This window comes from Chiroxiphia lanceolata, chromosome 3 (assembly GCF_009829145.1).
Source record: "Chiroxiphia lanceolata isolate bChiLan1 chromosome 3, bChiLan1.pri, whole genome shotgun sequence".
Lineage (NCBI taxonomy): Eukaryota > Metazoa > Chordata > Aves > Passeriformes > Pipridae > Chiroxiphia > Chiroxiphia lanceolata.
In genome coordinates, this window is record NC_045639.1 from 71512267 (window position 1) to 71535188 (window position 22922).

Genomic DNA, 22922 nt, shown 5'->3' on the forward strand with positions numbered 1-22922 from the left:
TCCTTCTGTATTCTTGGTATAGCAGCAGTGGAGTTGGTATTATTAACCAAGATTAGACTAATAATGAAAAAGGAAACAATTTAACATAATTGGGGTTTTTAGCCCTAACTACTTCATGAATATAGAGATAAAACAAAAGAAACACATTCTGCTTGTTGTGATGTCAACTTTAATGTAACCTTTCTGATTAACAAAATTAGACAGCAGTTAAATAGTGATCAAATTAGTCTTTATTGGTTCATTATTTGTAAGAAACTGCCCAGAAATACAAGTGTTGGATCTTTTACCAGCAAAAAGTGACAGGTTTATTGCATGATTATTGATGTACGCAGCAGAGGGAGATAACATTCTGACACAAGCCCTTAAAAAAAGGGTACTGCAATTTTGTTTAACCAAAATTCATATTTAACAAAAATACGGTTTCTGCAAAAATCTTATGCTACCACATGCAACCCCCCTGTTACTTAAGTACATCCTGTTTGGGCACTTTTAAGTTTTTCCAACGCCTCAAAATTACTTTGTATTTTTCACTTTCAGTTTTGTCCGATAATTTTTTTAAGACTACCCGCATAACTACAGCGTTCCTGTTTCTTTATCTTCGCCTACTATGAGATTCCAGTGTGTCACCAACTTTCACCTGGAAACAGAAAGAGAAGATGAGTGATTATAAACATTCTCTGGGGAAAACAAATCCCCATAATCTATATCCAGTTTCATTTTTGTTCCTTTTTTTCCATTTAATATTCTTATCACACAGGAGAGGAGGAAGGCAGCCAATACTAAACCCTGATAGATCCTCTGGCTATAAATTTCTAGGAAAGCTACGGCAATAAGCAATTAAATGGCCCATGACCTTCCCTGCCAAAAGTTTCACCCTTCCTATTACACAACCAACACCTAATCTGTGAAAAGGTGCAATGTACGGGGTTTTTTTCCTTAAGGGTGCTTCCCACCAATCTTCTCTATCAACACAGACACAAACAGCAAAATGCAAAGTTCTCACTCCTGTCTTTAAAACAGTTTAAAGTGTTTTTAAAGAACAGAGTGCTCACCAACTGCTTGTGCTCCTCTCAAAGGTCACAGAAGCAGCACACCTCTGAAAACTAGCCTTAACTTTATGGGATCAGGAGTGAAAAATTTCTCATCATACTGCCCTTTGATGACAGTAACTACCACCAAGGATCACCCTCACATAAAGAAAGGGTGGGTAGAAGTATGTTTGTCACCATTCTGGTGAGCTCTGCTGTCAAAAGCATATGGCCTGCAACCCTTCTGGCTCTTCCCCTAACTGTGGTCCTGAGTGTTCTATTACAGATGCAATAACCTTCCCTGAGTACCTCACTTTCAAACCCTTTCTATCATCAAACTTTCCTTTTTCTTTAAGCAGGTGCCTGCTTCACCAATATCTCATATTAATCATTCCTACTCCGTCAACCTTGTGTATATACCATCACTTCTTTCAGCAACTTAAAATGTTCCGTCCCTGCTGCCTTCTCCTGACTTTCAGCCTTAGATTTGAATCTCCAACAACACAAGTCTCCTGTCTGCCTTAGGGAATAAGGTTTTACCAGGGAATCATAGCCACAAATACCCCTCCAAAGCTGGAAGTGGTGTTAGCAATGCTATGCATTCACATTTGCAGAGTGATTTAGAGGGAGAAGGTCATGCCTTAACTTTTCTTGTACTGTATTAAAAGAACTTAAATTTCAAAAAGTCTTACAGTTCTACTTTTCTTCCATAGTTTTTCTCCGTTCAGCCTGAGTTCATTATTGTAGAATGCATCTTCTACTTTACTGAAGAAAAACAAGATATTATTGCAGTTACAGCATGCAGCAAATAAAATGCAATTGCTTTTCTGCAGATACACACCACCACCATTCACATGCAAGGCACATTTCCACAACTCTAATTTATGCATAAAGTACACCTTTATTTATAAGGTCAGGACAGACCTGAACTGGAAGTAAAGAAAAAGTCTTTCACAGATATTAAATGAAATAATAGCACATAGTTGCTCTGTGCCAGAAAAGCTGTTTCTAAAGATGTCTCCTGAATACCCAATGAATAACGTACCCTTTCCTGCACCAGCCAGTTTAATAATTTTTAAGTGATCAAGTTATACTAATATTCTGTTCTAACAACATTGAAATATAAGGCTTCTGTAGGTTGCATTAGATCAAACGTGATACGTTTATTGACTGCACATTTACCTGTTGGACCTGCTACATTAGGTTTGTATTTACCATCACCTATTTCTCCAGCCATTAAGCGGCGCATTATTTTACTCCCTCAATCTCAAATTAGATCTTTTTGTATTACTCAGTACAGTATTTTGCATTTTCTTCATTTTAAAAAACCAGTAACTGATAAAAAATGCCTCCTCAGCAATCTTAGAAATACTGCAGACAGGGAAAAGCAAAGTCAGGCTGTTTCAAGGGAGGTAAGGTGAAACAAACAGGAACAGCCATACCCTGTGAACATATATTTAGACAATTAAAACAGCTACACCAAAAGAAAATCCAAATACTGGGTTATTCCAGCAGTAAAAGGTTATCAAAAGTCGAATTTAAGATGCATGACATTTTTCTCATCAGCAAGTTGTTTCTTCTGTACTTACTTTCTCGCCATGTCTAGGCCAGCTTTTATGATCACATCGTATCGAAGAGACTGCACTACTTTTTCGAGATCCTTGTAATCTTTTACTATGTTGGGGTCATTTTCAAATTCATCTTCCAAATCACTTTCATCTTCATCGTCTTCTTCCTCTTCTTCTTGAACAGTTTGTGTGCTCCTTCTAGAGCTTTTGTTACTTTTGTTCCGCAGAGAAAGTACTGAGATATACTCTGGAGAAAGTCTTAGTGCACTGAGTTTCACTGGGGAAAAACTGAAACATCTTCTGTAGTTTACTGTGCTTGCTTGACAGCTACATAATATGCTTCTCCTCCAAGTGGGATACAGTTTATTTGAGGGAAACTTCTCCCATAGTCCGAACCAGACATTTAGTTTTCTAAAAGCAGTGATGGGAATCTGAAGCCAGTCATAGCATACCCTAAGATAAATCAAACATTCATATGTAAAAATAAGCAACTGCTTTGACTACTGGAAGGATTTTCCCACATATGGAATAACAGTTACTACAAAAAGATGATTATCTAGCTCCCTGTACAGCAGTGCATCACCTAAAAGCACAGGGCTTTAGATGGCTTTATGATGTGCCTTTCTCATACACTCCTTTCTGGTGTTCAGTATTAAATGCCCAAACACATTGGTGGCACTTCCCTCCCTACATCCGAAATACAATTCACAAAACAAGCAGAAATTAAGTTAACCATGTCATAAAAAGCACAGGGAGATCTATATCTACCATGAGTCATTCTCAAGTTCCTGAACACTGCAAGCAAGCAAACCCAGAAAAGCCGAAAGCTGCTTAACTTCAGTTTCTGCTTGGGCCACAACACTGCTGTGTGGCAGAACGCTGCACAGTGTCCCCCTGTTTCTCCAAATGGTAACTGTCACCGCGGTAGAGTTTGGGAGAAATAACACAGCTCTGTGTACCCCAACAGGACAGACGCCAGCAACTGCAGCCTCACATGCAAGCTCCCCGGCGCTGCTCCCCTCTGGAGCCATTCCTAACCTGGGACAAGGAGGTGGAAACAACCCCCCAGAGTCTTTCAACTCTGTGAGAAAATGATTTACAGTCCTTACTGGGTAAGGGTGCTGCGCTGGCTTTTATTATAGCCTTATTTCCATGGAAATACGTGTTTCTTCATGAGACTGGCGCTTTCCCCACACCCAAATGACCTCTGCTGAAATCTGAAATGAGGCGGTTTTGTGGTTGCGGAAAAAGCCCTGATCAATGAGGGCAATTACTGGCCAAATAAAAATAACCACACCTCCCTTCTCTCTCTTTTTTTTTTTTCGGTATTTCAAGGTATGACATATAGTTTAAATTGTAGGATGGTACAATCCTCGCAGAAGACATTCGCCTCTCCTTAATTCGCAGACAAATTCCTAGAGCAGTTATTTGAACATGTAAACAATTATTATTGCTTATTTTTAGCGCTCGACCTTAGTTTGCTGCCCGCTGGCAAGCGGGTACAAGCGGGCCGGGAGGGCCATGAGCCCGTCCCGAAGGAAGGGGCCCTCTCTCCCTCGTTAGAGCCCTCGGGCAGGCAGAGCCTCACCCACCACCCCCTATCCGGGCCGGCCCCTGACCCGCCGTCGGGGTGCTCGGGGCCCGGGCAGCTCCGCCTTCCCTGGCGTCTGCCCGGGGCGGACTGGGCCGCGCAGGCCCGACCGCCGCCGGGGGGGCCGCGCCGGCCCCGCAGCGCCCCGGCCCCGCCACCTCGGAGCCGCGGCGCGCCCGTCCCGGCCCTGCCGAGGGGCGGCCCGCGGGCGCGGGCCTTACCTGGGTCCCACGGGCGCCTCAGGCCCCGCCGCCGCTGCCGTCCCCGCGCCGCCGCTCGCCGGCCGGAGGCGGAGCCGCCGCAGCCCGGGCTCGGCGCCCTCTGCCGGGGCCGGGGCCCGGCGGACCCGGGGTGGGACGGGGAGGGCGGGGGCGCCGGGGCCGCTCACTTGTCCGCCCTTGTGCCCACAGGTTTGGGAGTGGAGGTACCTCCCACAGAATCACAGGATGGGTCACGTTGGGAGCGACCACAGTGGGTCATCTGGTCCTATCTCCCTGCTCAAGCAGGACCATCCTAGAGCACATGGCACAGGATTGTGTCCACACGGTTCCTGAATATCTCCAGTGAGGGAGACCTCACAGCCTCCTGAGCAACCTGTTCAGTGCACGGTCACCTGCACACTCAAGCAGTTCTTCCTCATGTTCAGGTGGAACTTCCTGTGCATCAGTTTCTGCCATTGCCTCGTGTCCTAGTGGTTGGCACCACCGAGAGGAGCCCGGCTCCATCTTCTTGGCGGCACTCCTTTAGATATTTGGCGGTGCCTCTCCCCTTCTCCTCCCCGTGCCCGCCGGCTTGGGAGCGGAGGCCGGAGGGGGTTGGCAGAAAGGCGGAGGGCGGTGGGTACCCTGCTGTTCCCTCCCCAGCCCCGGGACGGGAGGGGCCCCCGGAGGAGCCCCCTGCGCTCCAGCCTCTGCCCCCTCTTCGGCCAGGAGACCTGTCCAGCCACGGCTGTTCTCCCGCCCCACTGTCAAGCTTCTGAGCTGTTTCCCGTTTTATTTTTTCCGGTTTTCTAGGGATTTCCCCCCCCCCCCCCCCCGTGTTTTCAGCCCCTCATGCTCCGCCCACATGCCTAAAACAGAAAACGGTGGAAATGCTAGTTTCCCGACCACAGATCAGTTTGAAGGTCTTGACCACCATGACAATCTGATCCCACTGTGGCCTGGGTTTCCCCTTATCTTTCTTCACTTTACATCTCCCTCTTTCACTCCCCATCTCAATTACTGATGGTAATTCCTTCTCTTCAGTGTTCAGAAACTTGGTGCTTCTGAATGCTCTGATTGCTTAGCATTTGGGGAATTCTCTGTATCCTAACAGAATGGGTACAAAATACAACCCTGCCAGATTGACAGCATCTTGCCCTGATGTAAATGGCTGCACAAGGTCCGGGGTGATTCTGGCAGATGAAGAAGCTCCTCGGCCTTACAGTTCTGTTTTAAAATGCTGTTGACAGATCAATCATCCCTTGGAAGATTATTGGCAAATCTGAAAAGTGATGTAACTGTGGAGCTACTGCTGCACAACAGCTGTGCAATGAGCACATTATAAGTGATTGGTTAATTTTACACCTATATAAACTTTGTCATAAAATGTTTGAATGTGAGGTTTTTATCTCAGAGGTATTTTGTAATGGAGCAAGTCATTGACAGAGCTATTTCCTCTCTCTAGAAATCTCACTGGGAAGGAAGCTGTGAATGTCTTTATGTCTTTATTTTGAATGTTCCAGTGCCCAGTTATGAGAGATTCTGACCAATTTCAACTGGGAATATAAATGCTAACTTTTTAGCACTTTCCCCCTATATGTCTTAAAATACATACTTACTGAGGGGAAAAAACAGGTTGGTAAGAGTAACTTTCTTGCATTCATAGTGGCACATAGTAAGTCAGAACAGAAATAATATCTAGAACAGTGGGGAATCCCTGAGCAGACGTTACCTCCTCTATGGGGGAAAAAACTCCACACCAAAAATTGAACGAAAACCACTCCAAACCTAGCTTTCCATATGCCCCATTCTTTTCAGATCTCTTGAAATTCGATTTGTCTCATGTAGGATAAAAGCCATGATCTAACATTGCTAAGAGTGAAGTTAACTTACTCTTAATAAAGAAAGGTTAATCAGGCATTATATATTTTATTGTACCTTCATATTGAAAGGCAAGGTAAAGAATGTGCCTAAAATCACTCTGTCTTTTGTATTTTCAAGTATGATGATATAGTGGCGTCTTACAAAAGCAGAAATTAATTAGCCATAGAGCAAATACGACTTGGATGTCATGAACATGCATCTGATTTATCTCATCATGCACAACCCCAAACAGGGACATCTTGCTTCATTTCTTAGTCCAGCTATATGGGTGACTGTTCTAGTTGTACTAGTTAGAAGGTACATCATGTTGCTATGTCTCAGTCATGAAAGCAGATGCTTACCAAGCAGTTGTTTTCAGGATTCATTCAGACCAGGACCAAAGAGGAACTTCAGTGTCCCATTGTCAGATTGCCTCCATGCCACAGAGTGCAGAGGCCAGGAAACCCCTAGCACAAGATTTGTACTACAGTTGTGTGAGGGCTTGGGAACTTCCAATATGAGCCAGTAAGTGCATTTTTTAATTAAAAAATGCAAAAAAAAAAAGAGTTATTAATCATAATTCTTCTTTAATTATATGGAGCTGTAATTATAACCAAAACGTTCCGGCAGGGTGAAAACCTCAGTGTTAATTTTTCTCTTCTCCCAGTTTGCCATTAGATGGCAGTGAAAAGCTCCTCTCAAAGCTGCCACGGGCTCAGGCTTCCTTCACAAGAGGCTTTGCTCAGCCACAGACCGGTCATATCTATCTCTGAGAAGGATGTTCTTTAAGCTGCTTTCAGGTAATTTGATTTTTTTTTTTTTTTAAATCATATGACATCTCAGCAACATACAGTCGAAAGTTTCAGCTTTGGTAAGAAGCAGTGATCATTCATCTCTGGCAGATCAGTGGTGGTCTAACTTTTTTTTTTTTTAATTAGTCTGACCAAGATGTATTCTTCTTCCCAGGGCTATTCTCATGGAATTGTTTTTTTTTTTTTTTTTTTTTTTCAGTCGAGTCATCTCCTGTAATTCTTCTCTTGTTTATAGTTTTCATGTTGTGCATTTCCATATACACCCTATGACATTCACTCACAAGGAGACTAGTCTTTTAGGTCTGGCAACTCAGAGGGAAAATTCTCAATAGCTTTTGACCTGTATGTTGGGTTCTGTAACTGGGAATTCCCTCCCCACTGCCTAGGGGTTTTGTTGCCTTTATTTTCCTGCAAGGTCTGTCAAGAACAGACTCCCCAGGGAAGTGGTCACAGCACCAAGATTGACAGAGTTCAAGAAGCTTTTGGACAATACCCTCAGGCATAAGGTGTAACTCTTGAGGATGGTCCTGTGCAGGGCCAGGAATTGGACTTGATCCTTATGGGTCCTTCCAACTCGGCATAGTCTGTAATTCTGTGAAGTGACAGCAGTAGATCTGCTGACACTCATTCAATCTCAAAGTAAAGAGCACCATATTGCCATTAGAGCCCTGTGAGTACCTCTGACTAACATTCTGCAATGCACATCTCACCAGATTACTTGTCACTGCAGATTTAGCTTCAGCATTGCATTGTTGAGACCACATGCCTTTTAAGTTGCACTGTTTATTTCAAGGTGTACTGAGAAGGTAATTGGGCAGTTTTTATACATATTTATGCTGCCTGGGAAAACACAGTGTCCCCATGTGAGCATCACCTTTAAGTTTGTCCATATTCATTTGAATAATGAGTCCCCTGACTGCTAATTTATCTCCTCCAGTGTTATAACTATTGTAACTGCTTAGATGTTCTCTTTTCTTAGTCCATAGTCCGGAAACAATTCCTCTAGCTGGTTACTTGCATCAGGTCTGTGACTTGATAATCTTACCCTCTTTCTCTAAAGCTCCTCTCTGAAAAATAATCTTTCATGCAGAAGAAGATCCCTTTCTAGCCCTTCCAGTGCTATCTTTTCAGTTGACACTCTGCTCTAAACTACCCATTCTCACCCATTTGCCCATATACTGTGCCAGTTTTTACTACAAACAGCGTGCTTATTCTCTTTAGGATACCTTTAATGTATCCAACCACTATATACACTGAAACTTGGCTCTGTTTCTCTCTACTTACCAAGTCTTTGTGTTGCCGTTTCATCTCTTGCAATAACAACCGCGTTATGAACTTCTGTCCATTTTCTCTTGCAGCCGCATTGGCATCCTGCACAAAAAAATCCCTTTCCAGAAGCAAGCAAGATTTCACAAAGCACCTTTGACTGCAGCTTACTTATTCCTTGAAAACACATCTTAGACATTAAAGATGGATAATGAATGGAGTAAGGTAAGATAGATGAGTTTCAGGTATTGTTTGGTATTTTTTTAAGTGATGGAGATATAGGCACTTGCTAAAGTAGTATTCTCTTTTTTTTTCCTATTCTTTTCACTACCTGACTAATTTGGCTTTTGTCTGCCTGCTGTCTTTTACAGTAGAAGACCACACTGAGTCATAAGAAGAAAAAATATGGAGGTGGGAAGTGCAGACTGCTCTGATCAGCACTGCAGAAGCAAGAGAGGCCACCCTAATCAGTCAGAGCAGGGCGACCCACCTAAACCAGAAATGCATAGCTGCTTTGCCATTGAAAACTGGTGTTACATCACTGGTTAAGCAAATGAGAGGAAAACAGTGAGTAACTTCCTTCAGTCAGTCTGGTATTAAATCCAGCTACACTAAAATTAAAGTCTCTGCAGTTCCACTGCTAATTCTTAAATTTCCCAATTTTGTGAGAGGTTTTCAATGAGATTTGTTTGGTTGTTTCCCCCTCACTTTCTTGTTTGCCACTTCTCTAAAACATTTTTCTTTTGTAGGAAAAGTTAATGTACTGTTGCCTAAAAAGAGCTTAGAGACTTTCATTCATTTTGTAGTGAATGTGCTCAGGTCCTGCTGGTGTTGGTTGCTGCTCTAGGATTTATCTAGTTACCACTAACAGCGGGTGGCAAATAAAAAGGAAAAGCAATCAATTAAGCAGTCATTCTTTGAACCTTATTTATTAGCCATAAAACAACATAGTCCATGAGCAAATGTTAATTAGTTTGAATTATTTGTTTATTTCTGTGTTTCCTCTGTATTCTCCTCAGATTAATGAGTTTAGTATTTAGGAAATAATGTTCTCTTCTCTAGTTGACAGTAAATAGTTCAATATATACACAGGAAAAAAGCTGTGCAAAGTACTTCAGCTTCCATTGTGACTAAGGAACAAAGTTGTCTTGATTAGCATTTATAAACATTATTGCATTAGGAAAGAAAAAATGATCTGTCAGTGTCAATACACCTTTGAGATATATATATATATATGTAAAGAATAATGTAAATGAAGGTACAATAGGGAGGGATAGAGTGTCAGAATCATATTACTTAGTGTCAAGGCTGTCTCATCCTTTCATGGTGTCCAGCTCCAGAGGTGTAAAAGATGTGTAAATTGCACAGTGGAAGATCTGGGATGATCTGTCTCCTATGGAAGTGTGTCCTTGCAACACTAGCTGTCTAAACTCTGCATGTTCTCATCACTGTGTGACCACCCCTTCTCTACACCTCTGCTAAGGATACCCTGTGATACAGTGTTCACCATCTAAAAGATAGATAAGTCTGGACACTCTTAGTGACAGACAATACATGCTTTCATTAGTTCATCTTTCAAATCCTAGACTAGTACCTTTTTCTATTGTGAAATGGGAAGAAGAGCTGACCTACCTTCTAGAATTTGGCCATTTATATACATTTTAATAATATTTGCTCTTATTTTGGCTTAAAATAAACAGTTCCAACTTAATATCTTCCTGTTTATCAGATTTCTCGATGGTTCATTCTCATTATTTTGTTATCTCTGCCTGTCCCATACTCAAACTAGAAATTACCTAGAAAATGTTACAAAAGAATAAGCCTTTCAGGATGCCATCCAGCAGTCACGACTAGGACTGAATTCTGAAACTGAGTACTCTGTAAGGTAGCTTCTCTTTTCATATACACTATTTTTTGATAACTGTGTGTAAAAATCTGCCCTGTCAAGTGGCAAAGAGAAGGCAGCAAATAAAGATAAATAAATAAATACAAACAACAACAAAGCCACAAACAAACAAAACACAAAACCCAAAAACAAGCAAACAATAACAAAGAAAAAAGGGAACCAGAAGAATACTAGATTCAAATTGCAAGGTACAGATGTTCAACACTTCTCAAAAGAAGATAAAGGCTTCCATTGCTATCAGAAAAAAAAAAGCTTCATCTGCAGGGCTGAAAAGTGTCAAGGGTAGAAGAAATCCATCAAGTCATAAATTAATGGTGGTGGTTTAAATGACTAATAAGTATGCAGAGATTTTCAGTGTATGTTTTTGTTGGGAAAGAAGCACAATGAAGTAGCAGTATAGTATGAGGATAACTAACTTTTTATCCATTGGTAAGAGAGGTAATGCAGAAAATCATATCCAGTGGGAAAAATCACAGGCTTACAGAGCTAGTGCTCAAGCTAATGGTGAGAAGAACTTGGTTGCAGTACTTGCAATTACGGGTAAGTCTTATGATAGAAGAAAAATTCAAGGAGATTGGAAAAGTGCTAACATTGCACTATTGCTCAAGACCTGGAGTGAGATAATCTCAAAATTGCATCAGACCACAAACATTATCAAGCTGAGGAAGAAAAAAAAAAAAAAGACAAATTTCTTTCTAAGCTGCATCAGCAGAGTTGTCAAATGCTGAACTCTCACCTTAAGCAGAGTGTGCTGCTTTGGGAAACATTGTCTAATGAAGACAGATTTGAGAGAATACAAAGGAAAATGACAAAAATGCATAGAAATCCTGGGAGAAAGGTTGAAGGAACTGAATCTGTTCCCCAAAATACAGGAAAATATAGTGGTAAATGTCTGAGCTCATCATCTACACTCTTGTGGTAGTCAGTGAAGAGATGTCGTCATCCTTCGGATGCGATTAATCTGTTTCAGATGTCTGTGTTGAAATGAGATGAATTACATCGTAGAAGCACTTGTTTCCCTTCATCATCTATCAAGGATTTCCAGGGAGACTCACTTAGATGTAGATGGCTGTCATACAACCCTTCCTTCTCCTCTCAATGTAAAGTGCTTGATACGTTCCAGTAAACACTTTGTTACAAATCTGGTCATATGTTATCTGTGTACTTAACTGTGCAATGCGATAATCATACTATAAATTTGCAGCAAAGAAGACTTTGTTTAAAAGAAATATTCTGCAAAGATAGTTTGGCAAAGTAACAGGAGTCCTGTGGGCCGTGGAATGATACTGTTCACTGATTTTTTTCTGAGAGTTGTATTTAAACTTGCTTCGAATCAGAAGATGCATAAATGACCTTTGATCTTTTTTACTTCTCCATGTCTATAGACCTGACATTATGCCTCATGATTGAAGGAAAGCCCTGTCTTGGTTTTGTCCTATTCCAAGTAGCATGATCCCAAACAGTTCCTGACCATGATTCAGGAGTTGGCCCAGGCCAGGACAACTACCTACCAGGCAGTTTAGACTCAGCCTCCATTTTCTGGAGGCTGGGGGAATTTAATAGTATCGACAGGCCTAGACATGTCAGTTGGCCTCAAGGCCAAAGAACAGGCTCTTCTGCCATTTAATTTGTTTGTACTGATGTCACCTAAGAGTTTGTTGACTTAGGGAGAAAGGTGTGCTTTCAACAGATCTGAAGCCACACCTAATTGTGTAGGCTGACACCATCCCTTGAAGTCTACCCAGAAGTCGAAGGATTCATAGGCATTAAGGTAGCAACTCTTATATGTTTCTTCTTGAGACTGTTTCTGAAATCACAATTTCACTTCTGTTCAAACTTCCAGACTTATGATTCCACGGCTGGAAATCATGGCTTTGTTTACTTCCCTAATTGTATGCTGCTAACTAAGAAGCCCAATGGTTTTGGTCTCAGACACAGAAGGGAACCAGTGGCACTGCTGGGATCCTGGTGTAATGAGGTTCTGCATCATGGCAGCAAGGCCCATGTTGGAAGACACGCATAGTGGAATCCAATCAATATTTATTACCAAGTGGAGATTTACAGTACCACCAATCATGCCTTCCATTAAAAGTTCTACTAACGTAATTTTAATATCAACCCTCCACTGGAAGAGGAAATGCAATCCTCAATGTATATTCCAAGTTCTTACCCAAGACACATGCCAAACAGCTTTGTACGGTTGTCTAAAATCAGTTTCAACCAGCCAACTCCCATCAGTATTTCAGTCTTGTTCTGCTATGACAGTGAATGTGCAACCATAAGGAAGGATGCTTCAAAATAGCTGGCAAATTTTGATTATATGACTGGAGCTGCTGCAAGATAGGTCCTTTCCACTAAACAAGCAAGAGAAGGACCAGCCTAACTAATGAAAAGGTAGTGTTCCTATATATTAGAAAATACTGACCTTTTTCTCAAGGCAAAATCAATATGCCAAAAATGGACATCAAGGAAACATATCACCAGATGATGCTAGCTTAGATCAGCATATATGAGCTAGTTGATACATACTGCAAGCTGGATTCTCTCTTCAAATCTGTCCTTTGAAAAAAAAACCAGGTTCTAATATATAAATTTGTATGTTCACAGATGGATATTAACTAAAATAACTCATAATATGACTCAGGTGAGTACTGAGAGCTGCAGTAGCATGAGCTTGAAATGGAAGATACTGAGATGAGCCACAGTAAGTGTTCTAATATATGAGTAGTAAGTTCTAGTCTATGCCCAACCAAGGATAGTGAAAAGCTGGTTGGGGAGCATGAGATCTAGTGATTCTCGTTGGCAATTGATGGTTGTAAAATATTTTAGACGGATCAATTGGCATCTAAAGGTAAGAGTAAATTAATGGTTAAGTCAAAATTATTTCTCATTAATTCCACATAATGACTTATTTTGCTAAAGCTTCTTATTTTAATGCAATGTATTTAAATACATTACTTATATGTCTCTGAGACTATTTCTCTGCATCCTTTTATAGACAATTTTTTTTTCTGCCAGTCGTTTCAGCTAATCTTGTTTGCTAATGCATTACACAAAATAGCACAAGTTTTGCTTCTGTGCCTATTGAAAAGTTCAATTAACTTAAAAGTCACTGGTGGAATATACAGAATTACATTTAACTCAAAAGATCGAGATAATTTTCTCTCCTTCTCTTGCTAAACTATATCTCAGCATGATGAAAACTAAGAGCACATTGCTATCAAAAGCTGATTGATTGAGGGAGTATTTTCTTTTCTGACAGAAAAATATCAGAAGTGACTTTTGGCCACCAGATAGCAGTGCTTCACTTTGTACAGTTCTCAACTCACAGTGTTCCTTGCCTTGTAAAAAAATCCATATATTGATTTGGTCTCTTTGCTCAGATACATCTTTTGCAGACTTCATTATAGACTTCAGCTGGAAAAAAAAAAAAGGTAGAGATTTTGTAATTAGGAGTGCATGTTTATGTTTCAGGAGGAATCAAGAACATTGCAGATTTCCAGAGCAGGGGAATTTGGTTGTATAAATCTACAGAGCGCAGGCATTATATATAATTTTCAATGACAAAAGTTTCAAAGGAAATCTTAGGCTTAAAATATTTTAGTACTTCTCCCTTGCTGCCAGTACCTTTCCCTATCTGCATTAGTATTTCAGGAATATTTCAGAAGGGCATGTTTTTCGCCTCAGAACATAAACTTAATAGTTTTATTATATCAGTAATTTATAATTTCTGCCAAATGTGTTCAAACCTCTGGATTATTCTTTATTTTTTAAATAAAGGAACAGATTTTACATTATTTTTAGCAAAAGAAAGATATCCTCATTTTCACTGAAACTTGTTAAAATGCCAAAAGTGCAATATACTATTAATAATAATATGACTATCATTTGTATAATGTTGTTGGTTCATGTCACCTTGCAAGAACTGTGCATCATCCTAATTTTACAGATTCAGTTCCAGATCACAGGCAAGATGCACAGCTAAAGAGAATGGGAAAGGCCATCTGACAGTTATTCCCTCATTCTTATCTGTCCTGGTATTGACATTAAAGTGTCTCAGCTGCCGCTTTAACTTGCAACAATCAGTTATGATCCCTATGAGATCCTGCAACAGCTTTATCACTTTCTTTTCTCCCAAACAAGGCAGGAGAGATAATAATGGAAACCATTCCTGTCAGCTTTACACTAGAATATTCTTTTCTTTGGCTATTTTAGAGCCCCAACTGGATTCCCTTTGTTTTACATCTCCTCCAGGGAATCTGTTGTCAGGATGGTGTGAGCCCTCACTTCACTTTACTGCTGTGATTCACATGACTTTCCTTGCAAGGAATTTCACTTGTGTAGTGTTAAGCTTGTCTATTGAATGAAGGGTGACCTTCTCTCCTGTTTGTGATTCATTTAACTGTGACAACTAAAGCAAAGTGTTTGCAAGGAAAATGTTTTCAGCTTTGTCACCCCTCTCTTATTCTAGGTCCATTACAGTTTCCTTTTTTCTTTCCTTGTGTCTGTGATCAGGACAACTCATCTTCTGATTCCCAGCTTTCAGCATATAACTAATGAATATTCAGAGGCATAAGACCCTCAATTTGATTACTGTTACCATAGTTACACTATAGACTGTGCCTCTAATATTTAGGAACTGGACTCTGATTATGATCAGGGATTTATTAAAAAAAGAGGGAAATGTTACTTCCAAAAGTACTTCGCCACAGCGTAGCTCTCAGAGCTCTTTCATCTTGGTATAGAATAAGGATGATATCTTGAGCAGTACAGCTTACAAATTTCCTTTATTCCTTGGGAAGAAAAATAGCTCTAGCTTTGTCAGGCATTCTGAAACAATTAATGTGAGACTTGGTCTAGACACGTTTCCTGTGCTTTGGGACTCAGTTCTAGCAGTGCCCTTGGGAAATCTTCAAAAGCCGTCCTGCCCTTAAAGATGGCAAATGAGTTAGTAGTGCTGCACTGGATATCTGGATATCCCTCTCACACTTTGTTCTGAGATGAATAAAACTTATCCATTTGAAATCATTGATTAGTCCTGAGCCAACAGGCACCTTCCTCATCTTTTAAATAGAAATAAGTGCTTTGTGACAACAGTCAGCACATTGGTGTCTCTTTTTTGTAGTTTATAATGTGGACAAGATTGTTTTTGTTCATTTCTGTACACTGAGACACTTGATGGATTTGGTGAGTGCATTGGCATAATATCTTCAGTCAGTTTAAGGGAGGGATAGAATATAACTATAGCATTTACTGTGCCAAGCTAGAACCTCACCTACGCAGGGCTACAACTGGAAGCATCTTCAGTTCCACTTGTTAACACAGGTTTCTTTAAATGAATAATGGTAGTAACATATCCAATCCAAAGTGCTTGAAATTGCAACCAGTGATCTGAGAACTAGTGTTAGGCAGCTCTGAACAAGATGGGATCTCAAGTCCTCACCTTTCACCCACTGCTCCCTTCATTGGAAATACTTAAGCCTCCTTTCCTTCCGTTCTCTCACTCATGGTTGGAATTTTTTTTTTTTTATAGAAAAAGCCTGATGTGTTTTATACCACAAGCTTTTCTCGGCAGTAACTGCGCTCAAACCTCCGCAGGCCCTGTGCCAGCCCCTCATACCAGAACACGGCGCCGTCAGCGAGAGAACCACCGCCTGTAATACCCAACCACTGGGGTCGGGGGACAGCAGGCTCCCGGTTTGCCCAGAGACAGCCCGGGGGGGACGGAGCCCGCAGCAGCGATCAGGACAAGGGCTGCGACGGGAGGCACGACTTGGTTTGGGGCGGCGGCGTACAGCGGAAGGCGGGGCAGAGGTATGGCGGTGGCGGTGAAGGCGCGGTGGCTGGGGGCGTCACGAGCCCGCTCCGCATAAAAGGGCCGTGGCGCGGCGGAGCGGCGCATCCTTAGCGCGCAGCCCACCAGGAGGAGCAGCAGCATCGCTATCGCGGCGGGACAGCATCAGACGGGCATGGGGACGCGCTGGCGGCGCGGCTCGGCTCTGGGGCTCCTGCTCCTGGCCCTCCTCCTTCCCACGCAGGTGAGCGCCGGTGGCGGCTCGACGCTTCCCCTCCGCCGTCCCCGAGCTAAACACGGAGAGCGCCACGCTGGACCCTCCCCCGCTTCCCCGCCGCGGCAGCCGCCGCGGGAGCGGCGGAGAGCCGGGTTTCTCCGGAGAGAAACTCCCCTCCGTGTGAGCCTCCCGGAGCCCCCTGGTGGCGAGCGGCTCCTCCGCCCCGGGGCAGCGGCGGCCTGAGAGAAGCAAGCCCGGGCAGCCCCGCGGGGGATGGGGCGGGGATAGGATGGGCGCGGACGGGTGGCCGGGCGAGCTCGGCGCCCTGGGATGCGGGGCGGTGCCGTGCTTACTTAGCCCTGTCAAATTAAAAAGATGAGTGCAGTTCGCCGCCTTTTTTTTTCCCATGGGATCCTCGAGGGAAGCCGCGGAACTGAGGTGTACGCGGCGGCGGAGCGTTCGTTCCCCCGCTGATGAGAGGATAACAATCTCTCTAAATCCGAGAGAGCTCCGGGAAGGCACGAGTGTTCCAGCGGGTCCGCCCCAACGGAGCGTACTGGACTCTAGGTCCGGTCCTGGGGCTCGTTCACGGCAGGAGTGGGAGGTTTGGAGCTCGATGCAATGTCACCAGCATCTGGTTGCTGCGCTGGCTGAGCCTTGCCCTTGGCGCAAAGGTAATGGATGCAGAAGCGATCCGCTTCTCCGTAGCGACCAAGCCGAGCGGGGCTCCCAGATTCCGGGTCGGTCTGTATTCCTAGAGAACACCTCTTCAAAAAGGTCAATAACACAGTACAGAAATACAAGCAGCAAAGGGATTGCCGGAAGGTGTTTTAATTCCCCCTCCCCCTCTCCCTTGGTTTGCAAGGAAAGGCATTATCCTTTTTCCATTGGCTCAGTGGAGTTTTGCCTTTGACGGTGATGAAGTAGGATCAGACCCCTTGGGTTACTGGTATTTATCACACTCACGTTAAGAAAATCTCCGGGGTCCCATCTACTATGATGTTGTGGAACTTGGCTATAAGCCCTTTCTCTTCCCACACACAAAAACAAATCCAGAAAAAAGGTTTTCTGTTTAAAACTAAGAAACTTTTAAAATATATAACCAAGTGTGGAACGGTTGTGGAATATTCGTAGGAAAATTCCAGGGTGGGCTGGGACTTACCTTTTAGGTTATTAAGTCTGCAGTTCATTATCGATCACTTTTGAACTGGTTTCAACAGAAACTTCCACACAGCGATTTTTATCCTACAGTTCTAAATTGCTTCCAGCGTGGTGCCGGTTGCCAAAACCCGTAACTACCAGAAGCTTTACACCATCCTTATGTTGTATGGTATGCTTTTTTTAGTAGAAAGTACTGAAAGAAAATTCTTATGCAATTTTCTAATAATTTAACATTGACTTCATGGCTTCAGTATTGAGGGACAAATTTATTTTTTTTTCTGCTGAATAAATCTATTTTCTCTCAGCACTAGAAGTACCTGAAAATTAGGACTCCTTTGTGGAGAGTATTATTTATTAAGTGAACTTGTTTAAAAAAAAAAAAAAAGAAAAAATAAAGTTGTTTTTGCTTTAATTAACTCTAAGGGCTTACCAGAATGCTCTGGTATTACACAAGTTTGCTGCCACAGAACTGAAGCCAAGCTTTCTGTACTGTGTTCATTTTTGAGGAGCAGATATGTGATTCCTGCTCTTGTTTTTCATCTTGTGTTCACATGATTTTTCACTGGAATAAAGGAACACTTAAGCTTATCTTTGAAAGTCTTCTTGTGCATGTATAGGAAATAGCTTCATATTGAAGTCACACAGAGTGTAGGTTTTCGTTCTGTTCCTGTCATGCAGAGTTATGAAGGAAAACAGTATTTTTTTTTAATTTTACTTTCTGTCAGCATTTTTAAAATTTGCTAATATTCTGTGGTCTTTCTGCTGCACTTTTTTTTTTGTACATTCTAGCATGCTGATAGGTTCTGATTTAATCAGTATGGTTTGATTTTCTAACTTCAGCAGTTCAGTCTACCACAGCGATATAAGAAGACTGAAATATTAAATCTCTCACATAAGCCCCGCCTTCCTTGAAAGGAATCCACAAACCAGTCTCAGAAACAGTATCAGTAGACTCTTGACCATTGTTTGCTCATTTCTGTGGCTTAGCCTGCAAAGGCAGACTGCAATTCACGCAGTTGGTTGAAGGTCTTTCTTATCCTAAGATTAGTCTTTGTATATCTGCATAGCTCTACGTTTGCTTTGTTTGTTTTTTGTGTCTGTGTGAGGTTTTTAAAACCTTCTTATCTTTTATTTTAGAACAGGGTTTTGATAAAGTGATAGTTGTGTAAAAACATTTAGAAAAATATCAGATCTATTTCTTTAACAAATCCCACGTGTATGATTCAAAATGTCTTTGTCCTTAACTGCACAATGAGAGACATGAGCATTTGTATGTATTGTATCTGAGTACTGTGACTGAGTGTTGCTACACATTGTTCATTACTAGTAATTTGTCTTTGATTTGGAAAAAAAGGCAATAAAACCTTTTTGTTTCCCCCCCCCTCCACATTCTAGATCTACTGTGATCCCACTGGAACAAGTCCATCACCTTCAAACTATTCTTCAGCAAGTTCCACTTCTCTGTCAACTGTGACAAATTCAGTGAACAATACCACCACTCACGGACATGGAAATTCTCTTCACTCAACCACAAGTCTTTTTTCATTCTCTCTGTTTCTCTCTCTGTATTTTTGCTGTTAAGAGACTCTGGCATGGAAATGGCTACCACTCCCCACCCTGTTTCCTGAACCATCTGAGATGGCTAGATCTCCAACCCAGCATGAGAATAAATCAGTCCAACTACACATCAAAACAGCTTGGTTCCACTCCATACTCAAATTAGTACCAGTCTGACCTAGAGAAGCACTCAGTATTCTGACTTTCCAAAGCTGACCAATGTGAAAGACCAGCTTCAACAGAGGTAAAATGATGAGCTCTTTCACCAAATGAGTTGGAATTCTGAAAAACAAGATGGAAGCAAAAAGAGACAGTATCGACAACCCCTGATTTAAACCCTGGAAAACGCAGAAAAGCTCAAATGATTCTGTTTCTTGCACAGCCTACACAGTTATAACTCATGGGTAGTATGATATGTGAAAAGGAACAATATCAGTGGAAAGGCTTTACTTGAGATTTAATTTCTATAAATTTCATACAAGGCTGAAATAGAATACCAAATTTTTGTAAGAATCTCTTGTTTAACCTCAGTCCTAACCAAATGGTTAGCCAGCAGGGCTAGTTTTGAAATAGCTAAAACCCCACCAGTTTTCATAAGAGTGGAATTACTTATGGTGGGAATTTGAATTTGACATTTTCTTTAAATTGTTTGTATATTAAACCATATGTGCCAGAGAAAGGAGGTGTGGAAATATTGGAAGAAGCACCAGGAGCTTTTTGTAAATGAAGTTCAGAAAAGAGCAAACAAACAAACAAATGTCAAGGGATAAATGTCTCCTCTTTCCCCTATTTCTCCTCCCAAGTTCTACAATTTGTATAATTAATTTTTGCTCCTGGAACTTTCCTTAATTATGAAGGATTTATGGGATCTTTTCAGTAATGTTCTAGTGCTGCTTCTTTTTTTTTTTTTTTTGGGGCACAAGGTAAATAACTTACTGGTTTTTTGAAGAGTTTCAATTGTGATAGTCTACTTTAAACATGGGCTAATATTTGCGATGGGGAAAGGAATGAGGAGAGGAGAGCAAACCGCCAAAAAGAAAAGAAATTAAATGATTAGGTGTTTAGAAGATGAAGACTGGAGTCTTAACTTTTAAATTCAGTGATTAAATTATCTTTGTAAATACTACTTTTTTTTTTAAATTTTCTGAATCAAAACTGCTATACTTGCACAGATTGTTTCTGTATCATCCAACACTTTAGAGAATAGTATCTGGTACTTGATCAAAACAAGCTTTGTTGAGGAGGTTCAACTACCTTGATGATGATACCTTGTCAGAAAGAATTAATTATGTTGATATGATCACATGTGAGTGTACATGATCATACCACTGTCTGTAGATTTATCTCAGTATAAGATCATGTTAAACATGAGTGGCTCTCTAATTTTTTTTTAATACACATCTGTCTTTCAGTTACATTACCACCAATTCACAGTACCCTATATTAATAGCAAACTAACAAATTCATGTCAGTGAGCGTACATTTCCTTATGCTTTATCATTTGTATTCAGTAAATGTTAATGACTGTATTTTTGTGTTTGTGTAATTATGCTTTGATTTATTAGCTACTGATTTTCATTGAAAAAATCTGTAAATAAAACAGTGGACAGGCAATGCATTCTAGATGTGCTTCCAGACACTTCTACAAAAATTTGTAACTTGCCTGCGTTAAGTGAATGAACTGTTAAGCAAGATGGTGTATGTGATTAAAAACCTCAAGGTCTAGAAATGCTGAAGTGTAACTAGTTTTATTTCTCTGGAAGGTTTAGTGGCGCTGGGAGTCTGGATTCCACTCTGAAACCAGTGACTGAGATTTGATTAATGTTTCTAGTAACTGCAATAAGTTTTCCATACTTATTACAACCTCTTCCCTTTCTAAGTATTATTATTGTTGAGGAATCCATCTGGTGCAGGTAGCTCTGCTTTCATGTTAGACAAACAGTGCTTAAACAGTTTTCCTTTATTTCCTTTTGTGGCAATGAGTAATTTCCCTCACAACGGCTAAAGCTGTTTTTCAGCTTCTAGCTATCAAGTATGTGAATTTACTGCTTGAGGTTTCTGACTCCCACAAACACACTAACATACTAAGAATATCCTAATAATACAAGCTGCACCATTCTTGATAAAGGACAGAAGCTGGAAAAGGTAGGAGTTTATGCAAAACTTTGCTGAAAAGCAAAAATTAGCCAGATGAGAATTCAATAACAGATTGTCACAAACTGTAACTTTCCAAATCTGTCATTGTTGTTTTCAGGTATGCTCCTTTCTAATAACCATTAGGATATTTGATATTCTGAGTGATTATCTTTACTCCCTAAATGTGGAGAAACACATTTAAAAGCCCCTAAGCACTTAGGCATGCTGCGCATGAGTCTGTGTTTGTCAGTGGGAAAGAGGCCCCTGGAGAGGCCTCCGGAGGGAATGTGGCTCGGCAGGCCTTTGCTTATGTTCCTTTACTTTTCCAGTAGGCTGAACAAAGCCAAGGAGCAGGATAAGTTTATCAAAGCTCACTGTTTGACTAAATCTTGGAATGTGCGGGGAGTATCAAAGCATATTGTTCCCTGGTTTAGCTTTTCTCCAAATGCTCCAGGAGAAAGCAATGATGATCAACCAACCAACCTGGCTCTGTACCTTTTTTAAAAAAACATAACATTGAAAACAACCTCTCTCCAAAGACAGGCAGAAATGAGAAAGGCTGCAACAATTATCCTTAATTCAAATGAATTGAGGTACGTGGCCTATTTGGTAGCATGCTTTTTTTTTTTTTTTTAAATAGAACCAGATTGCTCTTTATAGCATCTAAGCATTTTAAAGTCTCTCAAGTTTTTGAGTTTTCACCAGACCAGATGAGTGATTTAGAAAAATGATCTGGTAACCTTTTTTCTGTTCCATTCCATCACTGGACAATAGAATCGGTGATGAAGAAATCCATTCAGGGAAAGAAGATGTGATGGATGTAACAAAATGGGGGAGGGGAGGCAGAGAATGGGGCCCACACATAGCACTACTATTTAATTTTCTTTAAATTACACCTATAATAACTAGAACCAGCTCTCACCTATGCCTCTCACTTTCACAAATCTGTCCAGCTGAAGTGTGTCTGGATAATGTATATTGCAATGACTCTGAAACAGTTCTGCTTCTGTTTGATGCATGGCACTGCTTTTGATGTAAACATATGCTAGCCCCATATGTCCTGAATAAAGTATAGTGTTAATGTTTGAATGAAATAACCTCAAATGAGAACTTACAGTTTGTTTGCAGTTTACTGTTCCTTCCTTTACAACATCATACTCTGAATACCCTGTAAATTTTTTCAAACTGCAGTTTTCAGTTAGTTTAGAAATGCACACTGTCTTTGAATGAACAACTTTCATTCAACAAAAATCTCCACAAGGTGAAGTATTTGGGGCCATATCCAACACCCATAAGCTTCTTCTAGTGGCTTCCTTGTTTTCAGCAAGATGCAGCCATGTCCCCCAAGCCTTTCTCCACATGTGAAAGCACTGTGCATGGTGATGCAAAGGGGTAGTCCTCCTTTCTCTATGTGGAGATGGGACATTATTAACCTCAATAAATGACTTTCCAAATGAACTCAGGGTTAGTTTGACAAGCCATTACCAATTCTTAACCTAATCCATCAAACACTTAGGATTTGCCTATACAATGCAAATATTCTCAAGCTAGCTGGAGACAGTAGCATACTCTCTAATGTTATTAGTACAACGTTTAATATGGAATAATTTCTCCTGAGAGTAGTTCTTACACAGCCTGTTGGCCTGTGGAAGGGCTCCTGAGAACAAACATTTGCAGGGCCAGGCTCTTTGTCAAGGTCTTTCCAAGTCAGCATTTCCCTGCACTCAGGTTACACCTGGCTCAGCAGGGAGCTCACAATGACACCTTGTATTTGAAAGTGAAGATCTATATAAACGTGCATATTTAGAGGCAATTCAGAGAGA

The 22922-nt window shown here is 41.2% G+C and overlaps 2 protein-coding genes and 1 long non-coding RNA gene across 3 annotated transcripts; 2 read left to right on the forward strand and 1 right to left on the reverse strand.

Annotated features, from left to right (window-relative positions):
• Nucleotides 1-207: 207 nt before the first annotated feature.
• MTRES1 (mitochondrial transcription rescue factor 1) lies at nt 208-4626 on the reverse strand (the record flags this gene model as incomplete). The annotated part of the gene is given in 6 exon segments (XM_032682231.1): nt 208-579; nt 582-612; nt 614-637; nt 1721-1793; nt 2618-3049; nt 4409-4626. Coding segments are annotated over 6 exon segments (897 nt in total), but the record flags the coding sequence as incomplete, so codon positions are not given.
• A 2159-nt stretch (nt 4627-6785) lies between these two features.
• LOC116784783 lies at nt 6786-10029 on the forward strand. The gene is made up of 3 exons (XR_004356242.1): nt 6786-7050; nt 8421-8553; nt 8700-10029. It is a non-coding gene; the product is annotated as an uncharacterized LOC116784783 (long non-coding RNA).
• Nucleotides 10030-16123: 6094 nt separating this feature from the next.
• Nucleotides 16124-20692, forward strand: CD24 (CD24 molecule). The gene is made up of 2 exons (XM_032684190.1): nt 16124-16272; nt 18802-20692. The coding sequence occupies exons 1-2, from the start codon at nt 16204-16206 to the stop codon at nt 18985-18987; spliced, it is 255 nt and encodes an 84-aa protein (XP_032540081.1). The 5' UTR covers nt 16124-16203; the 3' UTR covers nt 18988-20692.
• The last annotated feature ends 2230 nt before the right edge of the window (nt 20693-22922 follow it).